This window comes from Zootoca vivipara, chromosome 8 (assembly GCF_965207765.1).
Source record: "Zootoca vivipara chromosome 8, rZooViv2.hap1.1, whole genome shotgun sequence".
Taxonomy (NCBI): Eukaryota; Metazoa; Chordata; class Lepidosauria; order Squamata; family Lacertidae; genus Zootoca; species Zootoca vivipara.
The window spans coordinates 66,003,553-66,026,430 of NC_142591.1; the positions used below are offsets into that span (position 1 = coordinate 66,003,553).

Genomic DNA, 22,878 nt, shown 5'->3' on the forward strand with positions numbered 1-22,878 from the left:
CTAGTAGCCACTGGTAGCTCTCTCCTCCATGGATTTGTTTAATCCTCCTTTGAAGCCTTCTAAGTTGGTGGCAATCACTGCTTCCTGTGGGCTTCTTGTTGCATTTCCTCTCTGTGCACTAGAAAAGCTTTTTCATATCTCAGCATGCTGCACAGAGAGAGAGAGAGAGAATCTGTGAAAGGGGAAAGCACGTGGTTCTCTGGTGTATCTCTGGTTATGCCACTGCAGTATGCACTGGGGTCAGGGCAGCACTGATGGAGGATGCCTCTGTAGCATATGTTTGTTCGAGGGGAGAGTTTCCAAGCGCACTTTGGTTACAGGTAGGTAGCCGTGAAGTGTGCATGCACACGAAAGTGTGAAGAAGTGTGCATGCACACGAAAGTGTGAAGAAGTGTGCATGCACACGAAAGCTCATACCAAAATAAAAACTTAGTTGGTCTTTAAGGTGCTACTGAAGGAATTTTTTTATTTTACAAGCGCACTTTGTTATTGCATAAGCATATTTCATATTGGCACCTGCCACCTGGATAGGAGACTTCCTGGAAGCCCCATACAAGCTGCTCTTGAGCTTCTTGAAAGAGAGAGGGAAATGCTATGTATTAAAAACAACCCCGTGATCAATAAATGATAAGGCCAGCAGGAGCAGGACCTTGGCTCAGATGCCTGTGCTCCAAATGGCTCCATTGCTGAGTGCTCCGTTGTATCGAATAACATCTTTTAAGAAATAAGGCAACTAGAATAAAAAGTACTCCCTAATAGCAATGCAGTATTATAATGTGCAGGTGCCCCCACCCATGCTCACGCTGCCACATAAAGAATTATACCCAGTGCAACCCTATAGGTGTCTACTCAGAAGAGGCTTATTCCTATATAAGTGGGCATGGAATTGCAGCCATAATACAGTATTACAGCCCTTGAAACACAACAAATTGTCTGAAGGCCTCTGGTGGCCTTTGAAACAAGGACCCTCAAAGCTAGAGATAGCTCAGTCAGTACAGCATGAGACTCTTAATCTCAGGGTTGTGGGTTCAAGCCCCATGTTGGGCAAAAGATTCTTGCGTTGCAGGGGGTTGCACCAGAAGACCCTTGTGCTTCCCTCCAACTCTACAATTCTATGAAAGCTGATAATCCTGCTTTGAGGCATTGTTCTGCTGCTATAGCAGAAACAGGCAGAAAAGTTCACTTAACCCATGGGTCGGGAAACTAAGGCCCGCAGGCCAGATCAGGCAAAATTGCCTTCTAGATCCGGCCCGCAGACAGTCCAGGAATCCAGGCAGCCGGCATAGTGCACGCGTGCAATGGTTTTTGCGACTCAGCCAGGCTTGGGCGTCAAAAGTGAGGCAGGCAGCTGCTCGAGACAAGCCTCTTCTCCATCCGTCGCACGCGTGCAGCAATCTTTTCTAGCAGAGTGGGGGGTGGGGAAGAGGAGCCACAGTTCGGATTTCCACCATGGAGCTGCTGGCGACTGACTGACCTCAGGAAGGGCAGTTGCAGCGGCAGGGGCTCAGAGGCACCTCGGGAGCGATGCCCGCCGGTGTCTGTGGTGGCAGTGCTCCCCGCCAGAGGAAGTGGAGTGTGCCTGGGTCGCTGCACTCCAAAGCAGTTCTGTGCTCTGCTGGGGAGGCCGCTTGTTAGCTACACGGTGCGAGCCACGGAAAGGTAAATAGCTACCGCTGCCCGGTCTTCCCTCACACGGGGAAAAGAATGTTTTTGCTTGAGTGGCACCAGCCTGATTTAGCATGGCCAACGGCTTTCCCCTTCACCCACGCAGGCGCACACGCTCTCCAGGGCTGACAGGAATGGCATTGGCACACTTACTTCAGCCCCCCACCCCACCTTACGAGAGAAATAATAACTGTCAATGTGTAAAACGCAAAGGAAGCAGCATGGGTGTATAAGGGAACACACACACACACACACACACAAAATCACATTTGGCAATGTTGGGGTTGGTCCCAATAAGGATTTTTGCAACAACAACAACAACAAAATGTGGGTCATAATCATGGCAACATATAGTCTAGCCCCCCACAAGGTCTGAGGGACAGTGGACCGGCCTCCTGCTGAAAAAGTTTGTTGACCCCTGATAGTCCGCAATCCTATGCATACTCACCTGGGAGAAAGTCCCATTGAGTAAACATGAATAGGGCTGGTCTGCTAAGCAATCACATAGATCAGAGGTTAGGGAACCTGTGGTCCTTCAGATGTTGCTAAATGCAACTCACATCATCCTTGATGTGGCCCTGCTGTCTTAGATGAGCTGACAGGAGGTGTAATCCAGCAGCATGTGGAGAGCTACAGGCTCCCCACCCTGACTCCTGACATTCCTGACATTTATTATGAAGTTCTACTCATCTCATGTCATGGTGGGTGGCAACTTGATAGAGGACCATTGTGGGAACACCCTCTTTGAGCAAGTGCCTCAGGCATCAGAGAAGTGAGATTGCAGGTAGATGTGCATACATACCAAGGCAGCTTTACAAGGTATATGTCTATCAAGACATAGTAAAGGTAAAGGTAAAGGTACCCCTGACCATTAGGTCCAGTTGCGGACGACTCTGGGGTTGCTGCGCTCATCTCACTCTCTAGGCCAAGGGAGCCGGTGTTTGTCCACAGACAGCTTCTAGGTCATGTGGCCAGCATGACTAAGCCGCTTCTGGCGAACCAGAGCAGCACATGGAAATGCTGTTTACCTTCCTGCCGAAGCAGTACCTATTTATCTACTTGCACTTTTTGGCGGGCTTTCGAACTGCTACCGGTAGGTGGGCAGGAGCTGGGACCGAGCAACAGGAGCTCACCCCGTTGCAGGGATTCGAACGGCCGACCTTCTATCGGCAAGCCCTAGGCTCAGTGGTTTAGACCGCAGCGCTACCCCCGTCAAGACATACAAGGGTGTATTTATATCCTATTAGTGCTCCAAGGAACTCATAATGTTTTGCATACTATTTAATTAATTAATTTCTACCCAACTGTTCAGGTAGTCCACAAAAAAGTTAGAAGACAAACATACTAATGAAAACTTTATCATATATATATATATATATATATATATATATATATATATATATGCTTAGCAGGATCAACCATTCCTTTAGGCCCACTTAAAGCCTGAAAGAGAGGGAGCTAACCAGAATTCTCAAGGGATGGAATTATACAAGTGTGGGGGCCACCACTGAAAAAGGCCCTGTTCCTGGTAACTGCTAAGCTGGTCACTTTATCAGTGGCGCACAACAGATAGCAGGGCACTCTGAGAACAATCTGAGGACCTGGGCAGATTCATATGGGTGTAGGGAAACTCTCAAATAATGTGGTTCCCAACCATTTACGGTTTTAAAGGTTAGTACTAGTACTTTAAACTGAGCCCAGAAATGAATGGGCGATATAATCAAATAGGCTTGTTCCCACAAGAATTCTGGCAGCTAAATATTGTACCAGCTCAAGTTTGCAGACTATCTTTTAAGGCAGCCCCACATAGAGAACATGACAGCAATGTAGGCTGGGTATTTAAAAGAGTATGCATAAGAAAGAAGCCCATTTGCCTCAGATTGTGGTCTTTGGAGTGCTCTTAGTTGGGCAAGCCCTCTTCAAAATCTTTCCTGCACGGCAAAGGGGCTTGCAAATTAGATGCTAACACCCACTATCAATTCTTGCAAAGAACATGCAGGTGGATGCAGAATGTATTCCTGTATTTAAGCAGGCCTATCTTTTTCTCCTTCATTACTGATGAGGATGATGAATTCTCTTTTACTTAAAAAAAAAATCCTTCCAACTAAGTTTGTCATTGGTATGAGCTTTCGTGTGCATGCACACTTCTTAAGATACACACATGGATACACACATGTGTGTATCTCTTTTACATGTGTCTCAAGGCCATTTACAAACACACTATTAAAACAGCGAAAATAGTTTTTAAAACAGTGCAAATGCAACAACTAAAGCTAGGTCTTAAAACAGTACAAAAATAACACCCAAGGCCTTTTCATCCAGCTTGGAAAGTGTGTCCAAACAAAAATGCCTTCAGTCGTTCCCGGAAAGGACAAATAGTGAGTGTCTGTCGTATCTCAACAGGGACTCTGTTTCGCAAAACGGGGCCAGCCACTCTGAAAGCCCTGCTCCAAGTTACTGTAGAACAGTGGAGAGAAAGGGAGAAGATGACTTCTGGAGAGCGTTGACCTGGAAAAGAAATGCAAGAAGAGTATCACCCGGGTATAATAACCGCTGGTGGCTGCATCAGAGCCTCTCTCTTTAAACAAATTCTCCCCATGCCAGCAGCTCCCAAGCAGAGTGCTTGAAATAATAGCCACATGGGGCACGTCACTAGATTTTCCAAGTTCTCCGTGCATAGCGAGAAGAAATATGCATTTGCTCAAAGCTTCCCCTCTATTAATTGCTGTGTGAACTTCCTCTATAAAAATCACCCACGTCTCAACAGTAAAATGTTCCAAAAATAAAGACAACAAACCATGTTCACATTGCAGGTCTAATTTAAATGTAAAGCAAGCCAACGGCAAAAGCAAGCCAACGTCCAATAACAACAGCAAACAAAAAAAGCACTCAGCAACCACAGAAAACAGCACAAATGCATTTCTAAAGCAGACACAGATGGCAGAACGGACACTCTTTCAATCACCTGGGTGCTTTTACCTCTATTGAAGGAATTAACATACTCAAAAACCATGTTGGTTATATATGACACAGGTCCGAATAATCTGCTTATCACAGATGTTTTCATGGATTTCCCCCCTCTCTCTTTCTAATGTCAGGGAGCTGAAGCACTGAAATTCTGATAATCCTCACTGTACCTGCTGCTGCTGCTGATCCTTCGTGTGGAGGTTATCACTCCACAGATTAAAGTCCTTTTGAAATGCTATTTCAGTAGGCTGCTGAATTCTTCTTGGCTTCCTACAATTATTTCAAAGTTCACTGGATTCTCTCTCAATGAATAAATGATACCGTGTGTGTTGTAGTATCTGGTGGGCAGCACAATCCAACCCCCCCAACACACCTTCCCTTAGCCTGGGATGCTGTGTGTGTTGAAATAGGTGGTGGTATCCCTCTGCCAAGCCCTCTCAGCCTCCTGACTTTCCCTGAATACAGGAATAGGTGTTAGCAGAGGGAAACTCCTGCAATGGGGTGATCTGAGGGTGGGGACAGGGTGGGCTGTGGTGGCCCAGGGTTTGCAGGATCCCAGTTTTACAGCTGCCATACAGTGGCATCAGGCCCAATCTAACTGACTGGGTACAGATCAGGCCTGGTCGTCCTGCACCTTCTATTGGAACCGCTGCGAGCAAAAGGGGTACAGATGTGGCAGTGGTCCAGCTGCCCCACCACCCCCTGTTGGTGGCAGGTAGGAGTTAGGGTTGCACCCTGAGTCATGCTCAGAATCGACCCATTGAAATCCGTGATTTTCAAAGCAACCTACTGGGCACACGTGACCAGTTTGATGAAGTTTTTGAGGGCTTGCAAAAGCACGCTAGAAACTCAGTCCTTTCTGTGGCAGGTCCACAGAAGTTAAATTCCTTTCAACCATACAGTTTCAGAGATGTAACTGCATCGTGGTAATTTTCCATGTGTCCATTTTATTCCACTGATGGCAACTCATGGATGTTTTCTTACCCCTCCTCCTCCTCCTCCTCCTCCTCCTCCTCCTCCTCCTCCTCCTCCTCCTCCTCTTCTTCGGAATGTCAAGCCGGAAGTTATATACCTTATTCACAATCACCCTTTTAAGAGTGGCAAAAAGCAGCAACGCATTCAGGTGGCATCAGGTGTGCTTAACATGGAGAGCACATTAAAATATTGCTGCGAGCCTAGGGATGTGGCAAGAGATTGATAAGGGGCCACATCTGGCTAATTGCATCCTTTGGTTAGGTAAACTACAGGTGATACATTGACACTGGAACCAAACAGTTAGTCAACTGCCTCTTGATACAGGATCTTTTGGGGAATGTTCTGAATATTCAAAATGAGCAGACATTCCCGCTTTCCAGGAAAGGTTGATGCAATCCAGGTGTCTGTGTGCAAAGGACAGGCTGTGTGTCTGGCATGAGTCAGAAACAAAGAGAAGGGATCTATAAGGGTTTGGCTGGAATCTTATGTGGGTGCAATGTCCAATTGTTTGTCTACAGAGGTGGGTAAGCTTTGCCTCTACCTATAGTCAACCTGTCTATTTGAAAGTAAGTAAGTACTGCAGTAAGTAAGTAAGTACTGCAGTAAGTAAGTACTGCAGACCTGGAATTTCTCATTGCTTACCGAAGAAGAGGTATGTAAGTATTCTTCAGGCCTGTGCCACCAACCCTCTGCTGCCAAGCCTGCTGCTCTTTGTCCCACACCTCCCATCGGCCTCAGGGCCCCAACATCTGCGCCACCATGTCATCCTCTTGAGACGGCAATGAAAGAGCATATCCCATTTCACAGAACACATATAGCAGTACTATGCCAAAAAGTTGAAGAAGCTAAAGAGGCATTTTCAAAATGTGGCCTGACATGGTTTGGTTTGCCATATAAGAATTGAAATGTCTTTCGTAATCTGTGTATGATGCAAGAAATGTATCTGCAGCAGCTACACTTGCAACCATCTTTATGGCCTAGCTCTCACGGAGGGCATAACGCTGTGTCTGGTCTCTGCCACTTTAGACTGCTGGTCGGAGGTCGCAAGACCGAATGAGCTTCTGCCACAATCCCAGCATCAAGTAGCAGCCAGGATTCAACCAGCATGATGGAGGTGAAGGAGCTGGATGAGCTAGTGGGATCTTAAGTCAGACCTGGGGGGTCAGATGCAAAAAAAGACAGGGCTCCTGCACCTCTAATAGTTGCATTAATAATTGTGTTAGAAGTGCAGGAGCCCTGCCCTCTTTTACATCTCGTTATCCTATCTGCAACAGCCACACATCAGTGCAAGGAGCCACCAGGTGGGAAGTAGCAAAGAGGTGAGAGCAGGTATCCCCAAACTGTGGCCCTCCAGATGTTTTGGCCTACAACTCCCATGATCCCTAGCTAACAGGACCAGTGGTCAGGGATGATGGGAATTGTAGTCCAAAACATCTGGAGGGCCGAAGTTTGGGGGTGCCTGGTCTAGAGATTTTGCTTTCAAGGAAATCCATTCCTCAGCAAGGGTGTCAAACAGCCTGGGACAAGAGAGATGAAAGCCCTCAATTGGCACAACTCACTTCTCAGTTCCCGTGATCTGTGCGTGATCCTGCAAGTGCTGTGTCTGATCATCCTTATTTCCCAAGCCCTGGACATGCCTGCCTGCTTGCTACCCTTGTCTTTGTGAGTACCGGGCCGGACTGTCTGGTTTGCTGATCCCAATTATCTCCAGCACCCCAGTCGACTGACCAACCCTCCTTCCACCCTGGTTGTGTCTGAGTTCTGGCTTCCTCAAGACGGACAAACAAGCCCCCCTGCATAGAAAACTAGCTGTCAGGGATATTTATCCCCCCCTGACACCCAAGCCCTCTTCATGTGAAAGTCATGCATGCAACTAACATGTGGAGCAGGGAGGGGGTCAGGGTGATGCCCCGAGTTTCATCCACCCATGGCCTCCACACGTTCAGCTACAGATGTGCATAGAGACCTACAGACATACAGTTAGCCTCCTATCTCAGGTTATTAAAGAGCAAAGGGTGTGCTCTTTTATATATATATGAAAGTGAAACAAGTGAAAACAACTTTGGGAAATGATTTTGGGCAGGGAAATGGCTAAAAGGGGGAAAGGGTTAAGTGCACCTTCTCTTTCAGAATCTAAAACTCCCAAATCTGCTTTTCATTCTTTTAAATATCAGGGCTTTGTTGCTCATTTTTCCATATAATGTACGGTAGTTTGCCAATCAAGCATTCATTTCCTCAGGCTTCCACCCACCTATTCACATTGCCTTCTTTTGCCACTTCTTCCCAGTCCGACAGTCAGTTCCCATATTATCCCTATTTGGGCATTCTCCCTCTCACAATTAACAAACATGTAAGCAGAGGGGGGTGAGAGCAGAGGCAGCACCCGCCGGCCCTGATGTGTGCGGAAACATCATGTCTCTGCTACTCACACTGGAAGGACACACCTGCTGTACGACACACAGGCTCTCCGTGATTTACAACCTTGTGATTTATGATCCTGTTAGTCATATGAGGGAGGACACCCACACAGGGCTATTGCTTTGCAGTTTCTGCTGACTCTTTAGAGGAAACAGACCAGGAATAAGGACTTTGGCCGTGCACTGAAAACAGCTCAGATGTGAAAGTGAGCATATGGAAACCACACGGTTGACTTAATCACATGCCACTCACTGCACAATCCACCCAGAGATTTGGGATAACAGGTCCCCATCGGTCTACCTAAGAAGAGGATCATATGGCTCGTGATTACCGTACATATTCACCGCCACATTTCACAGGCGAAAAAAGGTTAGCCTTGTATGCCTGTAACATCCCTGTGTCCAAACCGCCACTTAACTCTGCACACCCAGGTATGAATTGCTGGATTTCCCTGTATTTATTGACTCTGAAATAATCCATCTTTTGCTGGATTTTGAAGCATAACTGTTTCCTTTTATAACCATCTAGGATTTTTTTTTTATTGCCTATTTAATCACAAAGCAGAATGATTGCAGAATGGCAGCAACACCCAACACATTTACTATCTCAATTGCTAGTTATGGGGCGATTGAAGCAAAACAACCACAAGCTGATGTGCCAGTGTGCATACTAACAAAAGTTTTAACAGGTACCCCAAAAACATCCCTGGAAAGGCAAAACAAAGACAAAAGAGACACCAGAATCAAGACAAGACAGCAGGGGAACAGGCCACTCCTGGAAAATCAGAACAGCTGGGCCATATGTAACTGTGCTATTAGCATTACAGTACAGTGGAACCTCGGTTTATGAACACCTCGGTTTATGAATTTTCGGTTTATGAACGCCGCGGACCCATCTGGAACGGATTAATTCACTTTCCATTACTTTTAATGGGAAAGTTCGCTTCAGTTTATGAACGCTTCAGTTTATGAACAGACTTCCGGAAACAATTACACCCATGTTTCAGTTTATGAACGCTTCAGTTTAAGTACTCCGCGGACCCGTCTGGAACGGATTAATCCACTTTCCATTACTTTCAATGGGAAAGTTCGCTTCAGTTTATGAACGGTTACTTCGCGGACCGTCTGGAACGGATTAATCCACTTTCCATTACTTTCAATGGGAAAGTTCGCTTCAGTTTATGAACGCTTCAGTTTATGAACAGACTTCCGGAACCAATTGTGTTCATAAACCGAGGTACCACTGTATAGTGAAAACCTCACTTGACCATTTTTTAATCCAAAACTAGACTGCCTCTTCTAACAGGGGAAGAGGCCATAGCTCAACAGCACATCACATGCTTTGCACACAGAAGACCCCAAATTCAATCCCAGGCATCTCCAGTCAATGCTGGGGAGACTCCTGCTTCAAACATTGAAGAGCTGCTGCCAACCAGTGTAGGCAATTCTAAACTAGATGGACCTGTGGCAGCTTCCAAGTCAGATGTCGCCATGGGGGAAATGATGTGAAGTAAGCCTAAGCCAAATGCTGTTTTGTACGTGCAAGATGTTAGCACATGACGAGGTCGACAGAAAGAGAAATTAATTATTGCACACACATACACACACCCGGAACAGGAAGAGCTTATTTGATGTGCTTTGTAGCAAAAAATAGCAGAGGGGAGGAAAATCTCTTTGCTTCAGATTTAAAACAGAGGCTTTAAAGACGACGCAAGTGCTTTACTCTCAGCAGCCAGGAGCAAGCAGTTCATGTAAATACTTTTAACAGCATTAATGCAGAATCTGCAAAGGACGAAACAAGCATACAGACGGAAAGATAATCCACAGTTTTCGGGGCTATAACTGGCATGATGGGTGGAGGGAGCAATAGCATGCAAAACCAAGAGAAGAATGTAAGTAGGACTGAGGCATTCCTGGGACAATTTACCCTTTATTACTTAAATCTAACTTTGCTACTCTCCTGAATTTTAATCACGTTGCAGACTTTGGTGTTGAAAAGACAAAACTGAAGCACATATGTAGCAAAAGGAAGATCATTCCAGACAGAAAAATCCCTGCCCTGGAGCTGAATTTTATAGGAATGCATCTCTCTCCCGTTACAAATTTATTACGGCATAAGGTTTCATGGACTGCGCAGTCCACTTCTTCAGGTACATGGAGTGTTATCTTGAATACACACACACACACACACACACACACACGAATTATAAAGAGTGAAATCAGAGAAAATGAAATGCAGAAAGCAGAGACAGTGATAATTAAGTTATTAACAGTGGCCATTCACAAAACAGTTGTTGGTAACAACACAGGCACCTTGGCATTTAATTAACACATGTAGTGCAATGGAAAAAAATCCTTCTCCAGTGTCAAGCCAAAAAAAGTACAACCAGCTTGCAATCCCAAGCGACTGGTATTCAGAAGCACATGACTTCCACTACTGGGGTAATATAGCCATCACGGTCAATGGCCATTGACAGCCTTATCCAAGATGAATCCATCTAATCCTCTTTTAAAGCCATCCACATTGTGGGGGGCCAAGTCCATAGTTGTGTGAAGAAGCACTCTTCCTTTTGTCTTTCCGGAATCTCCCAACTTTCAGCTTAATTGGCTGAAGCCTGGTTTCAGTATTACGAGAAAGGGAGAAGAACCTCTCTCTAGTGACTTTCTTCATACCATGGATAATCTTATAACCTCTTCCATGTCCCTTCTTACTTGCATTTCCTCCCCCCTCTCCTTGAATTAATAGAGATGCTCTGTCTTTGGGATCGTTTTGGTTGCCCTTTGAGAATGGTGGCTTGAAAGGAAATCACAGGCTGCATTCACACAGCAGTTTATTCCATCTACCTGACTTTCCCCTGATTGTTAAATTCTACACAGTATTCGAGCCACATGATGTAAACACCACTGCCAGACTGATGCCAACTGCTCCCCCCCAAAAAAACCCCAACCCAATAGTGCAACTTTAGTGCTCATTTCCATTGCAAATGGACTTTTTCTGGAAGCACATAATGAGCACTAAACTTATGCTACATTTCTGGAAGAGCTTTTTACCAGTGTTAGAAACTGAGATATGAAAACTAGGAACTAAATGACACCACAACGGTATGTCTAGGCACATATTTTTTATAACAAGAATACAAAGCTGATAATGAATAAACTGCAGCTAAAATATTATGTTCCTTTTTCACATGGCCTAGTCCTTCCCCTGTCCACCCCCTACCACTCTTTAGAGGGTCTCTTCTCCAGTTTTCAGAGAGTAGCTGGAAGTGAGGAGGCATAAAAAGGTCTTCCTTTACTTCCACTCTGCAGTTTTAATCTGAAATCTTAGGCTAGTGCTGCGCCCAGAGCTCAGGAACTGCTGGCTCAAGGGGAATTTCGAACACTGGTTTTTACATTGTGTGAAATATAATGCAAAAATTAAAAGATAGGGAAATGGAATTGACTGTCATGTGAATGCAGCCACAGAGTGATCTAGGAGGCTAAATGTTTCCCCTCCAGTTTTCAGAATCTCCTATTTCTGATGCTATATTTTTATTTATTTGTCTTCAATGTTCCTAAGAGCAGTTTACAAAGTATTAAAAATCACACTGCAACACATTAAAATTGCAGGAAAACCACATAACACCACATGGGTAACATCTCTTCCCATTCCAGACCGCCTGTGCCTCAAGATCTTTCACAGAGCCCCTTCTCAAAGTACTTTCTCTAACAAAGGTACATTATAAAAAAATTCCTTCCAATACCACCTTAAAAAGGTAAAGGTACCCCTGACTGTTAGGTCCAGTCACGGATGACTCTGGGGTTGGGACGCTCATCTCGCATTATTGGCCGAGGCAGCCAGCGTACAGCTTCCAGGTCATGTGGCCAGCATGACTAAGCCGCTTCTGGCAAACCAGAGCAGCACATGGAAACACCGTTTACCTTCCCGCTGTAGCGGTTCCTATTTATTTACTTGCATTTTGACATGCTTTCGAACTGCTAGGTTGGCAGGAGCTGGGACCAAGCAACGGGCGCTCACCCCGTCACAGGGATTCGAACCGCCGACCTTCTGATCAGCAAACCCTAGGCTCAGTGGTTTAACCACAGCGCCACCTGGGTCCCATACATACATACATACATACATACATACATACATACATACATACATATACATACATATGTTCTGTATTTGACAGTGTACACCACAAACATTCTTCCTGAGAATACTGAGGCATGAGAAGCCAGCCGATACTGTAGAAACAAGCAAAGAAAAAGAGCAGTCATTTTTGACTCCTGGCCAATCTGCTTTGTATATACTAAATCAACAAACTGGACAAGTACATTTGTGGTTTTTCCCTTTTAGGTACCTTAACTGGCCACATCTAATCTATATGCGCATTTCCAACGACTATTAAATTATTTGCTAAGACTTTCTAAAAGCTGGAGCAGACACAAGGCTATCTCACAAGCAATAAATGCTGCCAGGCCTTAGCAACAGCAGTTTATATAGGTGTTTTGGATGCCATCCAAAGATTACATCAAAACCGCTTTGCTTATTGAGCGATTGAGAAGGTGCTAATCACTATATTTATATATATATATATATCAAGCAGACTGTGGTTTTTCCAATGGTTGTAAAATTAAAAAGAAAAGAAAAATCCATGTATTCTTTGAATCTGAACTTCAGGACATTCGTTTGCAGTTAATATGTTTGGTGCAGTGTATTGTACACTGACTGGCAGTGGGTCTCCAGGGTGTTTTGAAAGGAGTCTTACCCAGAATTATTAGGAGATGCCAGGGATTGAACCGGGAATATTTTGCATGCAGAGCATGCCCTATGCTACCATTGAGCTATGCTCCTTCCCCAAAGGCCAAGCCTGAGACTGTTCTTTGATGCAAAGAGACACACATTATCTTAGCCAATGTGTGAAGTGAGGGAGGAAAATGGATTTGAAGGAAATGGGATGGTTTCAAAGCGGGAGAAAGAAAGTGGGGTGATCAGGCTAGACTGTCCCCAACTCCTGCTGTGTCATGGTTGAAACAAGCCTGAATTGAAACACGGTTTGTTTCCTCCAGACAAATCACAACCAGCAACCAAGGTTTGTTCTTGCTTTGTTTTGGGGAGGCAAATCAAAACCTGGATTCAGATGACACAAGAAGCCAAACTCTGGCTTGTTTCATCAACAGTGCAGCTGCAGAGCGAGGAGAAGCAGAAAAAGATCACTATTTAATCTTTTGTCAGGGTGCACTGTGCTGCTTGTTCACATTAAAACCATCGTTTGTTTGAAACTGGTTTATTGTGGCATGTGCATTGGACCAGTGTATGCATTCTGAAGCACCGTAAATGTGAAATATAAATGCTAAGTGCTTCTATATGTTTTTCACTTTTGCTGTGTACTTTTTATATGTTTTGTTTGCCTTTGGGCTACAACAGGCAACCTTTCTTCCTGGTGTACACAGCTCCTTTGCTGAGAATGAATGAAATGGCTTGCAGCGCTTTTCCTTCTCTGTCTCTTCCCTCTGAAAAAGTCACCTCAATGCCTCTGCCTTTCATCTGTCAGTGCAATGCAGACCCCAGGCTGGAGTTTTTAACAGGGACCCATCAGAATATTTCCTTGCAGGTTATTAGGGAACTATGTATTGACAGAGATGACAATGGGAACATTATACTCTCTGCCAATCCACCAGGCACAGGCAAGGTGGTAGACCATAGAGTGACAATTACGTAGCTCCCTTTGAAAGAGTTCTCTTGCAGATGAAGTAAGGAGAGATGAGTCAGCCTGAGAATGCAGAAGTGTTTCACTGGAGATGAAAATAAGCCTGCTGTTCTGGGAGGGCCATCTTTCATCTGTTAGTGACTGATAGATATTTCAAAGATTGACCAGCTGCTCTGGGGTGATTTTAATAGGCGAATGTGCATATCTAGAGTGGTTTAATACAAGGGCTGCACTGCATTCCCTTATGGCTAACATTCCTGGGGCTGCATGCCAGCAGTGTGCAGGAGGAGCCAATGCAAAATGGGTGGGGCTATGCCCTGCCTCTCACACACAACACCCACATGCACCCATTCAGATAGAGTGAGGGAATATAAGCCTTTTAAAGCCGCCCAAGTTGATGACCATCACTAATTCTAGAGTTTAGGGAATTTTAGAGTTTAGCTGTTGTTGTTGTTGTTGTTGTTGTTGTTGTTGTTTCAATTTATATACCACCCTTTATCAAAAGATATCAGGGCATTGTACAACTTTTAAAACAATTCAGATCAAAGCTAGTTTTTTGAGGAGGGATGCAGGACTGCATAAGAAATAGCATTATGGATTGCAGCTAATGTTATTTATATACCACTTCTCAAACCAGTGATGGGAGTGCAATGCATTCAAAGTAAATGGGTGAGCTCCCGTTGTTCGGTCCCTGCTCCTGCCCACCTAGCAGTTCGAAAGCATGTTAAAGTGCAAGTAGATAAATAGGTACCGCTGCGGCGGGAAGGTAAACAGCGTTTCCGTGCGCTGCTCTGGTTCGACAGAAGCAGCTTAGTCATGCTGGCCACATGACCCAGAAGCAGTCTGCAGACAAAACACCGGCTCCCTCGGCCAGTAAAGCGAGATGAGCACCGCAACCCCAGAGTCGTCAGCGACTGGACTTAACGGTCAAGGGTCCCTTTACCTTTACACAGCCTATGTCCAGTCTTTATTGAGCATGCATTCTGATTTGTTTACAGGGTGGTTCTATGACAATGAGCTTAGAATCACAGAATTGTAGATTTGGAAGGGACCACAAAGGGTTATCCCTGTGAAATGCAGAAAGCTTTTGCCCAACATGGGGCTCAAACTCTCACAACCCTGAGGCTAAGACTAAGAGTCTTGTGTTCTACCGACTGAGCTACTCACATGCCTGTGGGAAGCTTGCAAGCAGAAAGTTCTAAAAGACTCCCAATTGCAAAGCAATTTAAAAGCTGAAATATAATTACAGAACTAAAATTGAATTTCATCCTGAAATTGCTAGCAGGGTGTTTACACATCTCCTCATTAATCAGTCATTCATCCTACACTTTCCCCTATCACTTTCCAAACTGCAAAAAGGTCTTTAAAAAAAAAAAAAAGTGGGTCCATTTTTGTGCTAAGGCAACAACGGAGCACTTTAATCCACTTTAAACATTAAATCCTAAAGTTGTGGAATGTGCTTGAATCCCTCTTGCAAAATACAGTCTGGAGGCACCCTCATAACTTTTAGTGTGTGTGGGGGGGAAAGTACTTCCCTTTGTCTGCTCAGAACCTACTGCCAAACAGCTCTCCACTGGATCTGAACATGAGAGAGAGCTATCATTGAACTGAGCATTCATTTTAGAAAAAATAAGAGTGCCTCCCACCCACGTCTTTGCCGAACTAGCCTGTTAATATTTCCACAGTATGATAATTAAGAAAATATGTGACAGGTTGTTCTGGTTTCGAATAGGAGACTAGAATGTGACCTTCTGTTCCAAAGTTCCCCACTTTATCACTTCCTTCTCCGAAATATCTGGTTTCACTCTGTTTAACTAAGAACTCTTTCTGCCCAGTTGAATACCAAAGACAGTCTCCAGGTCTGCTGCTTTTCACAATTGGCTGTAAGCCAGGGAGGGTTGTCTTGCAAGTAGCTCACATGATTAAAAATCAAACCAAGGAAAAGGTGCATCGTACATGTGTCTACTCATAATAAAGTTTGATGAGAAACCCAGACAAGCTCATTACTGGGTAGACCTTCGGTGAGATTTGGAAGAGTACTGTAAATATCAGAGAGAGATTGTGTGCATTATCTGATTAACTACATTAACAGAGATTGCATTAATTAACTTTTTACAGCTTAACATTCCCCCAGCTCTCAGCATCTGAAAATATTTGCCACAGTTGTATCTCACCCTTTCTCCAAGGACAAAAGAGCACTGTTTTAGCCTGATAACAACCCTGTGAGATTGGTTAGGTTGAGAGCAAGCCTCACCACAGCCAAGCAGGGTTTGTTTATTTTTTTAAAATGTTTTAAAACCTTTTCTCTCAGGAGCTCATGGCATTGTTAATGCAATGTTCTCCCCTTCCCCTGTCCCCATCATTACAACTCTGTGAACCTGGATTGCCCATTTACCTCTGGATGTTGCTAGACTACAACTTCCATCATGTTCACATTGGTCATGTCCACAGAATGAAAGACGATTTGCTCCTTGGGGAGCTGGCTTCAGGCACCAGGTCCGTTGGCAGACCAACTCTACGTTGCAAAGATGTCTGCAAACCAGACATGAAGGCTGGCAACATTAGCCGTGCTATGTGGGAAGCCCTGGGAGACGGCTGCAGTGCCTGGAGACAGACAGTCAGGTCATGTTTTCCATAGCAGTGACCACAGGAGGAACAACCGCTGGGAGGAGCACAGAGAGAAGAAAGGCCACGGTGCACCTGCAGCGGCACAACCAGACGCCTTCATCTGCCCCAGCTGCAACAAAGCATGTCTCTCCCGTATCAGTCCCTGCAGCCACAGCAGTTGCTGTAACCCTCCAGCCAAAGGTGCGCTCCTCTTTTGTCTCCTAAGGCAGACGGATGCCAACAGGGACAACTTCCATCATCAACCACCATTGGCCATGCTGGCTGGGCTGATGGCATCTGAAGTGTAACGTGTCTCCTAATGCTGCTCTACATTCTAACTCAGGGGTGGCTAATCACAGGCCCGAGAGCCAAATGTGGGTGTTTTCTATCTGGTCCTCAGGACTCTCCCTAGGCCAGACTCCTCACCGGCCCTGCTTCACACAGTCCTTGGGTGTTTATGCCTGGCTGGAATATGTCCTTGAGTTCTGATACTGAACTGTTTCTCACTTGTCTTAGAGGGAGGATACAGAGAGTGGGAGGTGTGGGCATGTATAGTGAAGCCCTGACTAGGGAAGTTTTTAATGTTTGATGTTTTATTGTGTTTTTACTATTTTGTTGGGAGCTGCCCAGAGTGGCTGGGGCAACACAGTCATATGGGCAGCATATAAATAATAAAATTATTATTATTATTATTATTATTATTATTATTATTATTATTATTATTATTAGCTTCTGTTGTTCTGCCAGTTTTGGCTGCTGGCCCTGCTCACCGTAGGCACATGACCCTTCAGTGGTTGCCCAGAAGGCATTGCAGAAGGCGAACCACACCTGTTCTAGTAGCTTCACCACCCAGGCTCTCTCTGTTGCTAAAAAAAATGATGGGTAAATTCCACACATATCCAATCCTCCCCTCCAGGGTAAAACAGAGCCTAAGTGTGCATAACACAGGCAGCAATAAAGGTCACAGGGTGAACTTGGACTAGTCATGCACTCTCGGCTTAACTTACCTCACAGGGTTGTGGTGAGAATACAACGGGGAGGAGAACTCTGCACAGCACCTTGCGTTCCTTTGACGACAAAAGGCAGAAAATAAACATAATTAAAATTTAAAAATATTTTCTCTTGCTGTTACCATTGCTTCTCTTTCCTCTCTCAAATTTCTGATTGCTTGCTCCTAGGGGCAAGTGTCCTGCTTTGTGGGGGGAAACCTCCATATGTACTGAAGGCAACCATTCAGCCTCTACTCGGCATTTGAGATTGTACAGCCTGGCTGGGCTCAAGTTGATTATTTCTGCATTGCAGGGGGTTGGACTAAATGACCCCCAGGGTCCCTTCCAACTACAATTCTATGATTCTGTAAGGAGAGCATTTCCAAAAATGCAGAGCTGGTATAGGCTGCTTCTTCCCATGTCACTTGTTTTACTATTTAAAGAAGATATTGAGCATTTCTCCTTCAAGAATCTAAGAAGCCACTGCTGTGACAGCTGTGGAGGATTTGTTCTCATTGGGAAATTTATTGGTGGAGGATGGGGCAACAGATTTAATTATGCAGGGACAATTTCTAGCTATCTTTCTATGGTAAATACCCAGATGCAAACAAGACCACCCAGAATTTCCTGTGTCTGGATCCCCTTTCTCTTTAATCCCCATTGAGTAAACTATCAGGCATGCTTGTCCTCAATCAATAGCCCATCAAAAGTGCCCTGGTTTTGTAAAACACCCCTGATTTCTCAAACTAATCGGCAAGTCATTGAGGAAAGGGCTTGCTAAAGGAAGACAGCACAGCAGGAAGCAAAGCGCAAGCAATCAGCCATTCCTCATGGAATTGCCAGGACTGGGAAGAATAGAAATGGAGCTGCTCTAGCAAGATGCAGCTATATTCAGCACATCCATGTTAGGCACTGGTGTGTGTAAGAATGGACAAGTTCATGTTTGCTTCCTTTACATAAACAACTTAATTTTTATCACATTTCCCTCTTGTGTTAGGGACAGGACTACACTCTGGACTGTAACCACTTGGAGGCCCATGGGAGGGGCAGTCCTGTAGCTCAGTCCACCCTTTGTGAATTTTCAGTTTTCATTTAGAAAACAAAAAGCAAACTTCTGTCTCTTGGCTTTTTTTGTTGTGCCTAAACTTGCTCACAGTATTTTGCCCAGTGAGTACAGATGAGGCACTGTGATTACTCACAAAGTGCTAGGCACTTATTCTTAACTTTTAGGACATTTGACATTATTTTATTTAATGTTTAATACCATAAAACCTTCCTTTATTTGGGTTCTGGCAGTTCAGCATCAGTTCAGTTCCCAACCTCATCAGGTTTGTCAGGCAACAGAAGGACTCTGATCAGTTGGATCCGAGAGCTGCCATTTAAATTTCCCATGATACCTTGGGAAAAGCTGTATCATGGGCAAGTCTCACAGCTCACCAAGGGCCATCGTTTCTGTTGTCATGCCCTGGAGAAGCACCGTGAGGAATCCCTTCACATTACAGAGGATTCTAGGAATTTGGTAGTACTGTAACTCAAGGTGCACAGTGGGGCCTGAACAGACAGGCTGGGCCTTATTGTTGCTTAATGTGCCTTGCACCCAACACTTCCCTGCACAGGAGATGAGTCAGGCCTGGTGGGCAGCTTTGTCCTGGGTTCCTGACCTTATCACTGCATGCAGAGAGTCAAAGCAGTGTTTGCTATACTATTATCTCCTTCATTTTCACAAAGTGGAGATATGGGGTGTCAGGCATGGTCAACAGGAGGCTTATCTATGGCTTGACGACTCAGTGTTATGTTGACCTTCTATCTGTTGTAGCTTGCCTACAGAGACATGGGCTATCAACAAGCAAACTCCTCTGCATGCACATCGGCATTTCTGCACAATTCAACCTTTTCACCCCACAAGCAGGCAGACAACCCACACCAGCCCACAGCAAAACAGTTTGCCCAGGAAATCCTCATGTATCTTGACATTTGGTTTGGATAGGAGGCGTGAGTCCACTGAGCCAGCTGACTGTGAGGAGTCTTCTGGAGATGGGAGTGTATTATATTTGGTAGCCCAAAGCTTAGTTTAGAATTTGCACCCCAGCCCTCAGTTCCTTCTTTGCAATGGCCAAGAGCATTGTGAAACAACACACACACCAAGCCTAGCTGTTTGGATTGGAGAGAATTCTTGCGGATCTTGAAGGGAACTGTTTCTCAGTCAAGGAGATACATACAGGACTCATTCTACGGCCCAGGGACACAAATGTATCAACTCCAGTTCTTTATTCAGGTTGCCCATTCAGCCCTATTTTGAACTTTTATGGGAATAAGGAACTGGAAACGAGTACTCCGTTTCAGCCTGGCAGATATCCTCATGTGCTTTTTGGGATTGCAACCTCAGCCCATGATAAAGTAGGGACAGTGGAAAGGATTTGTCAGGGTCTGAAAAAGAAAAAGAAAAAGGTAAAGGACCCCTGGATGGTTAAGTCCAGTCAAAGGTGACTATGGGGTTGCGGCGCTCATCTCGCTTCCAGGCCATGGGAGCCGGTGTTTGTCCACAGACAGCTTTCCGGGTCATGTGGCCATGACTAATCCGCTTCTGGCACGATGAGACACCATGACAGAAGCCAGAGCACACAGAAACACCGTTTACCTTCCCGCCACAGAGGTACCTATTTATCTACTTGCACTGGCGTGCTTTCCAACTGCTACGGTAGGTTGGCAGGAGCTGGGACAGAGCAACGGGAGCTCACCCTGTCTCGGGGATTCGAAACACCGACCTTCCAATCTGCAAGCCCAAGTGGCTAAGAAAGCTCCCCTTTGTTTCTTTGTCAAAATAGTGAGCGCGTGTTTGATTATCAGTTGAAGCAACATTTCTGCAATAAACACCACTTGCCTACTGGAGCTTTCTTTAACATCCAGGAGGAAACAATGGTATTATACAAATAGGACTGGGGCAGAATTGAGTAAAAGCTTAATCACTTAACCAACTCCGTTTCACATTCATGTTTACATCCTTGTAGCCTCCTATTGTTTTAAGCTTTTGATTCCCTTTCTTGAAAGAATGCCCCTTGTGCCCCTGTGCCATCCCACCCAGAACCCTATGGGTGCCTATCCTCAGGATGCTCTAATGCCAGGGTTTAAAGTGTTCCTGTAACCACCACCCTGCTGGGGCTGGGTGGCCACCCAGTTAATTGCAAATATCCTTTCCAGGCTGTGGAACGGGTTCAGCGCCTTGCAATGACTCAACTCGTGGTGGAATGTAAGGCTGAGGATAGTTCCCCAAATATGTACTGTGTGTCTCATGAATAGCTTGGCCACACACAAGCTCATAAAACTTAGTAAGAACAGATCACAGGGCTGTGTGAACTGCAAAATGTGAATTTCAATAGATAAATACAGTGGGAAGTTTGATTCAGGTCCAAAATTAGTTGGCAGTCGTTCCCATCTTCTGCCCACAGTGGACATTCAAGAATATTAGCTGCTGAACAAGTGAAGGCATGCAGCCTTAGCAATGCTGTGGGTGCATGCTGCGATTCTACACAAGCACAAAAGTCATATACAGTACGTAGAACTTGGCAAGGAGTGCAAAGCCCGAAGTTCTGAGAAATCTCAGTGGTTGGTTTTTTGTTTGTTTTTTAAAGAATGTTTCCAGCCTTCGTCACTGGAAGGCGGGATTGAAATGGGTTTAGTAACATCTGATGAAATAGTCAAAGCTAGAAGTGACTTCAGCAGGAATTCTAGACATTCAGGCCCAAGGCTGCAGTCTTCTTGCCCTTTTCCTTAGTTATCAGAGGTGAGAAATCTACAAGGTGGAGAATAAGCAAAATAGAGAACATGCCTCATTTGCACCATTTATATAAATTACAGAACTCACTTATTATTCATTCGGTCACAAATTGGGTTTCCTTGGTGTGTAGTTTTAAATTCTTCAGGGTGCACACAAATGAGGGTTGTTGTTGTTGTTGTTGTTTTACTAATGGCTCCATGTTTCAGATGGTGTATAAGCTTGACCTTTTTGTTGGCTTTTCCCTCTACCTCTTGCTGCATCACATAATCCTTAGATCCACAGGCCCTTATCATACTGGGTAAAAGTTGCTAAGCATAACACAGGACATTATTGCGTTCAGCTCAGTTTACAACTTAATATTCACTGTAGTTGCCCAGCAACAATAGACTATTTTTAACATTTCCGTTAACGTTCAAGCTCCAGCTTGACAAGATTTCCAAATAAGCGGAATGGAGGGCACCAATGTATGTATGCATTCATTGTGAGGGAGGGGGAATCATAACCCCTCACTGCATACATAAGCAATCTAACAAACCCATTCTTGTCTAGCGAGGGTGAGAAACACTGCATGCCAAGGCTAGACTCAGAGTCTCCCAACTCTCACGATGTTTTAAAAAGTCAAAATCATATAACTGTGAGAAGAGTCCGGCTGGATCAGACAAAAAGCCCCTCTAGCCTGGCATTCTGTTCTCGCAATGGCTAACCACAGGCCTCTGAGAAGCCCGCATTTCCCCCACCTGTGATTCAGAGACATACTGCCTTCAACACTGGAAGGACGCAAATCACTTACCCACCAACTTCCCCGTTTTAATCAGGGCACCCCAGAATCCCAGATGCCAATCCCAGCTTCTGTTCGATTCCTGGATGTCCCTTTTTTGGGGCCTGGCGCTCTGGTGTGAGTCCTTGCACCATGGGACCAAGAGACTCTCACTCTGGCACTCATGAGCAGGGTCGCGCCAGAGTGCTGAAGATACAGCAGTCTGGTGGTGCAACCCTCTGATGAGCCCAGAGCACCAGTGCTGTGCTCTCTCGACCCATGCCTTGCTCTCACCCTGAAAAAACTGGGGCATGTGACCCAATGTGGGTCCCAATTTCAGGCAATAAAAGGTTGGACAGCATGAAATCATAATTACCTTATTCGCCCTTTATTTCCCATAACAGGAACTCAGAATCCATATATGGGAAAATCAGGAATAATTAAGAGACATGTCTGAGAAACAAGAAACAGGAGGGTAGTATGGTTGTTGTTTTTTCCATTGCCAAGATGCAAACTAGGTTTAAAAGCAACGGACACCTTTGTAATTCAGCACTGGCTAGGTTTCGTACCATTTTTATGGGGCCTTCTAACAAAGGCAGCAGGTACTTCATTTCTATCCTAAACTGCTCTGCTGGTTGCTAAGAAGTTGCTCTTTATGGGATGGAAATGTCCATACTACATTCCAGAAGCTCAAGAGTGGCTACTGCAAATAGCTGGTTTATCAGTAAAGAAAGAACAGTTTATAGAAAACAAGACAAACTCGATAAGCATGGACAAATTTGGACGTTTTTCTCTTCATAGTGTTTTGGAAGCAGTTCAGGTTTGGTTTTGGTCACTACTTGTTCCAATCTTGGAGGGTGGTTTTTGGAGTGGTTTTTTTTTGGTTCGGTTTGTTTTTCTTCTTTTCCCTAATAATAAAATTATTTTGCAGACAATTTTTAATGTCTTCCCACACATTCCTGCTGGCTGTTCTCTGCTCATATAAATCCTTACCCAGCACAAATAATATCCTCCCTTCTACTGCCCAGAA

At 44.9% G+C, this 22,878-nt stretch overlaps 1 protein-coding gene across 1 annotated transcript in view; it reads right to left on the bottom strand.

Annotated features, from left to right (window-relative positions):
* Positions 1–440: 440 nt before the first annotated feature.
* The window catches only part of LOC118090051 (uncharacterized), a 37,090-nt gene continuing 14,652 nt past the window's right edge, over positions 441–22,878 (bottom strand). Inside the window, exons 3-5 of the mRNA XM_088675751.1 lie at positions 17,335–17,394; positions 12,180–12,254; positions 441–4,173 (exon numbers count right to left, since the gene is read on the bottom strand). Coding sequence (XP_088531877.1) covers positions 4,062–4,173; positions 12,180–12,254; positions 17,335–17,394 — 247 coding nt within the window. The 3' untranslated portion in view covers positions 441–4,061. The remainder of the gene's footprint in view (positions 4,174–12,179; positions 12,255–17,334; positions 17,395–22,878) is intronic.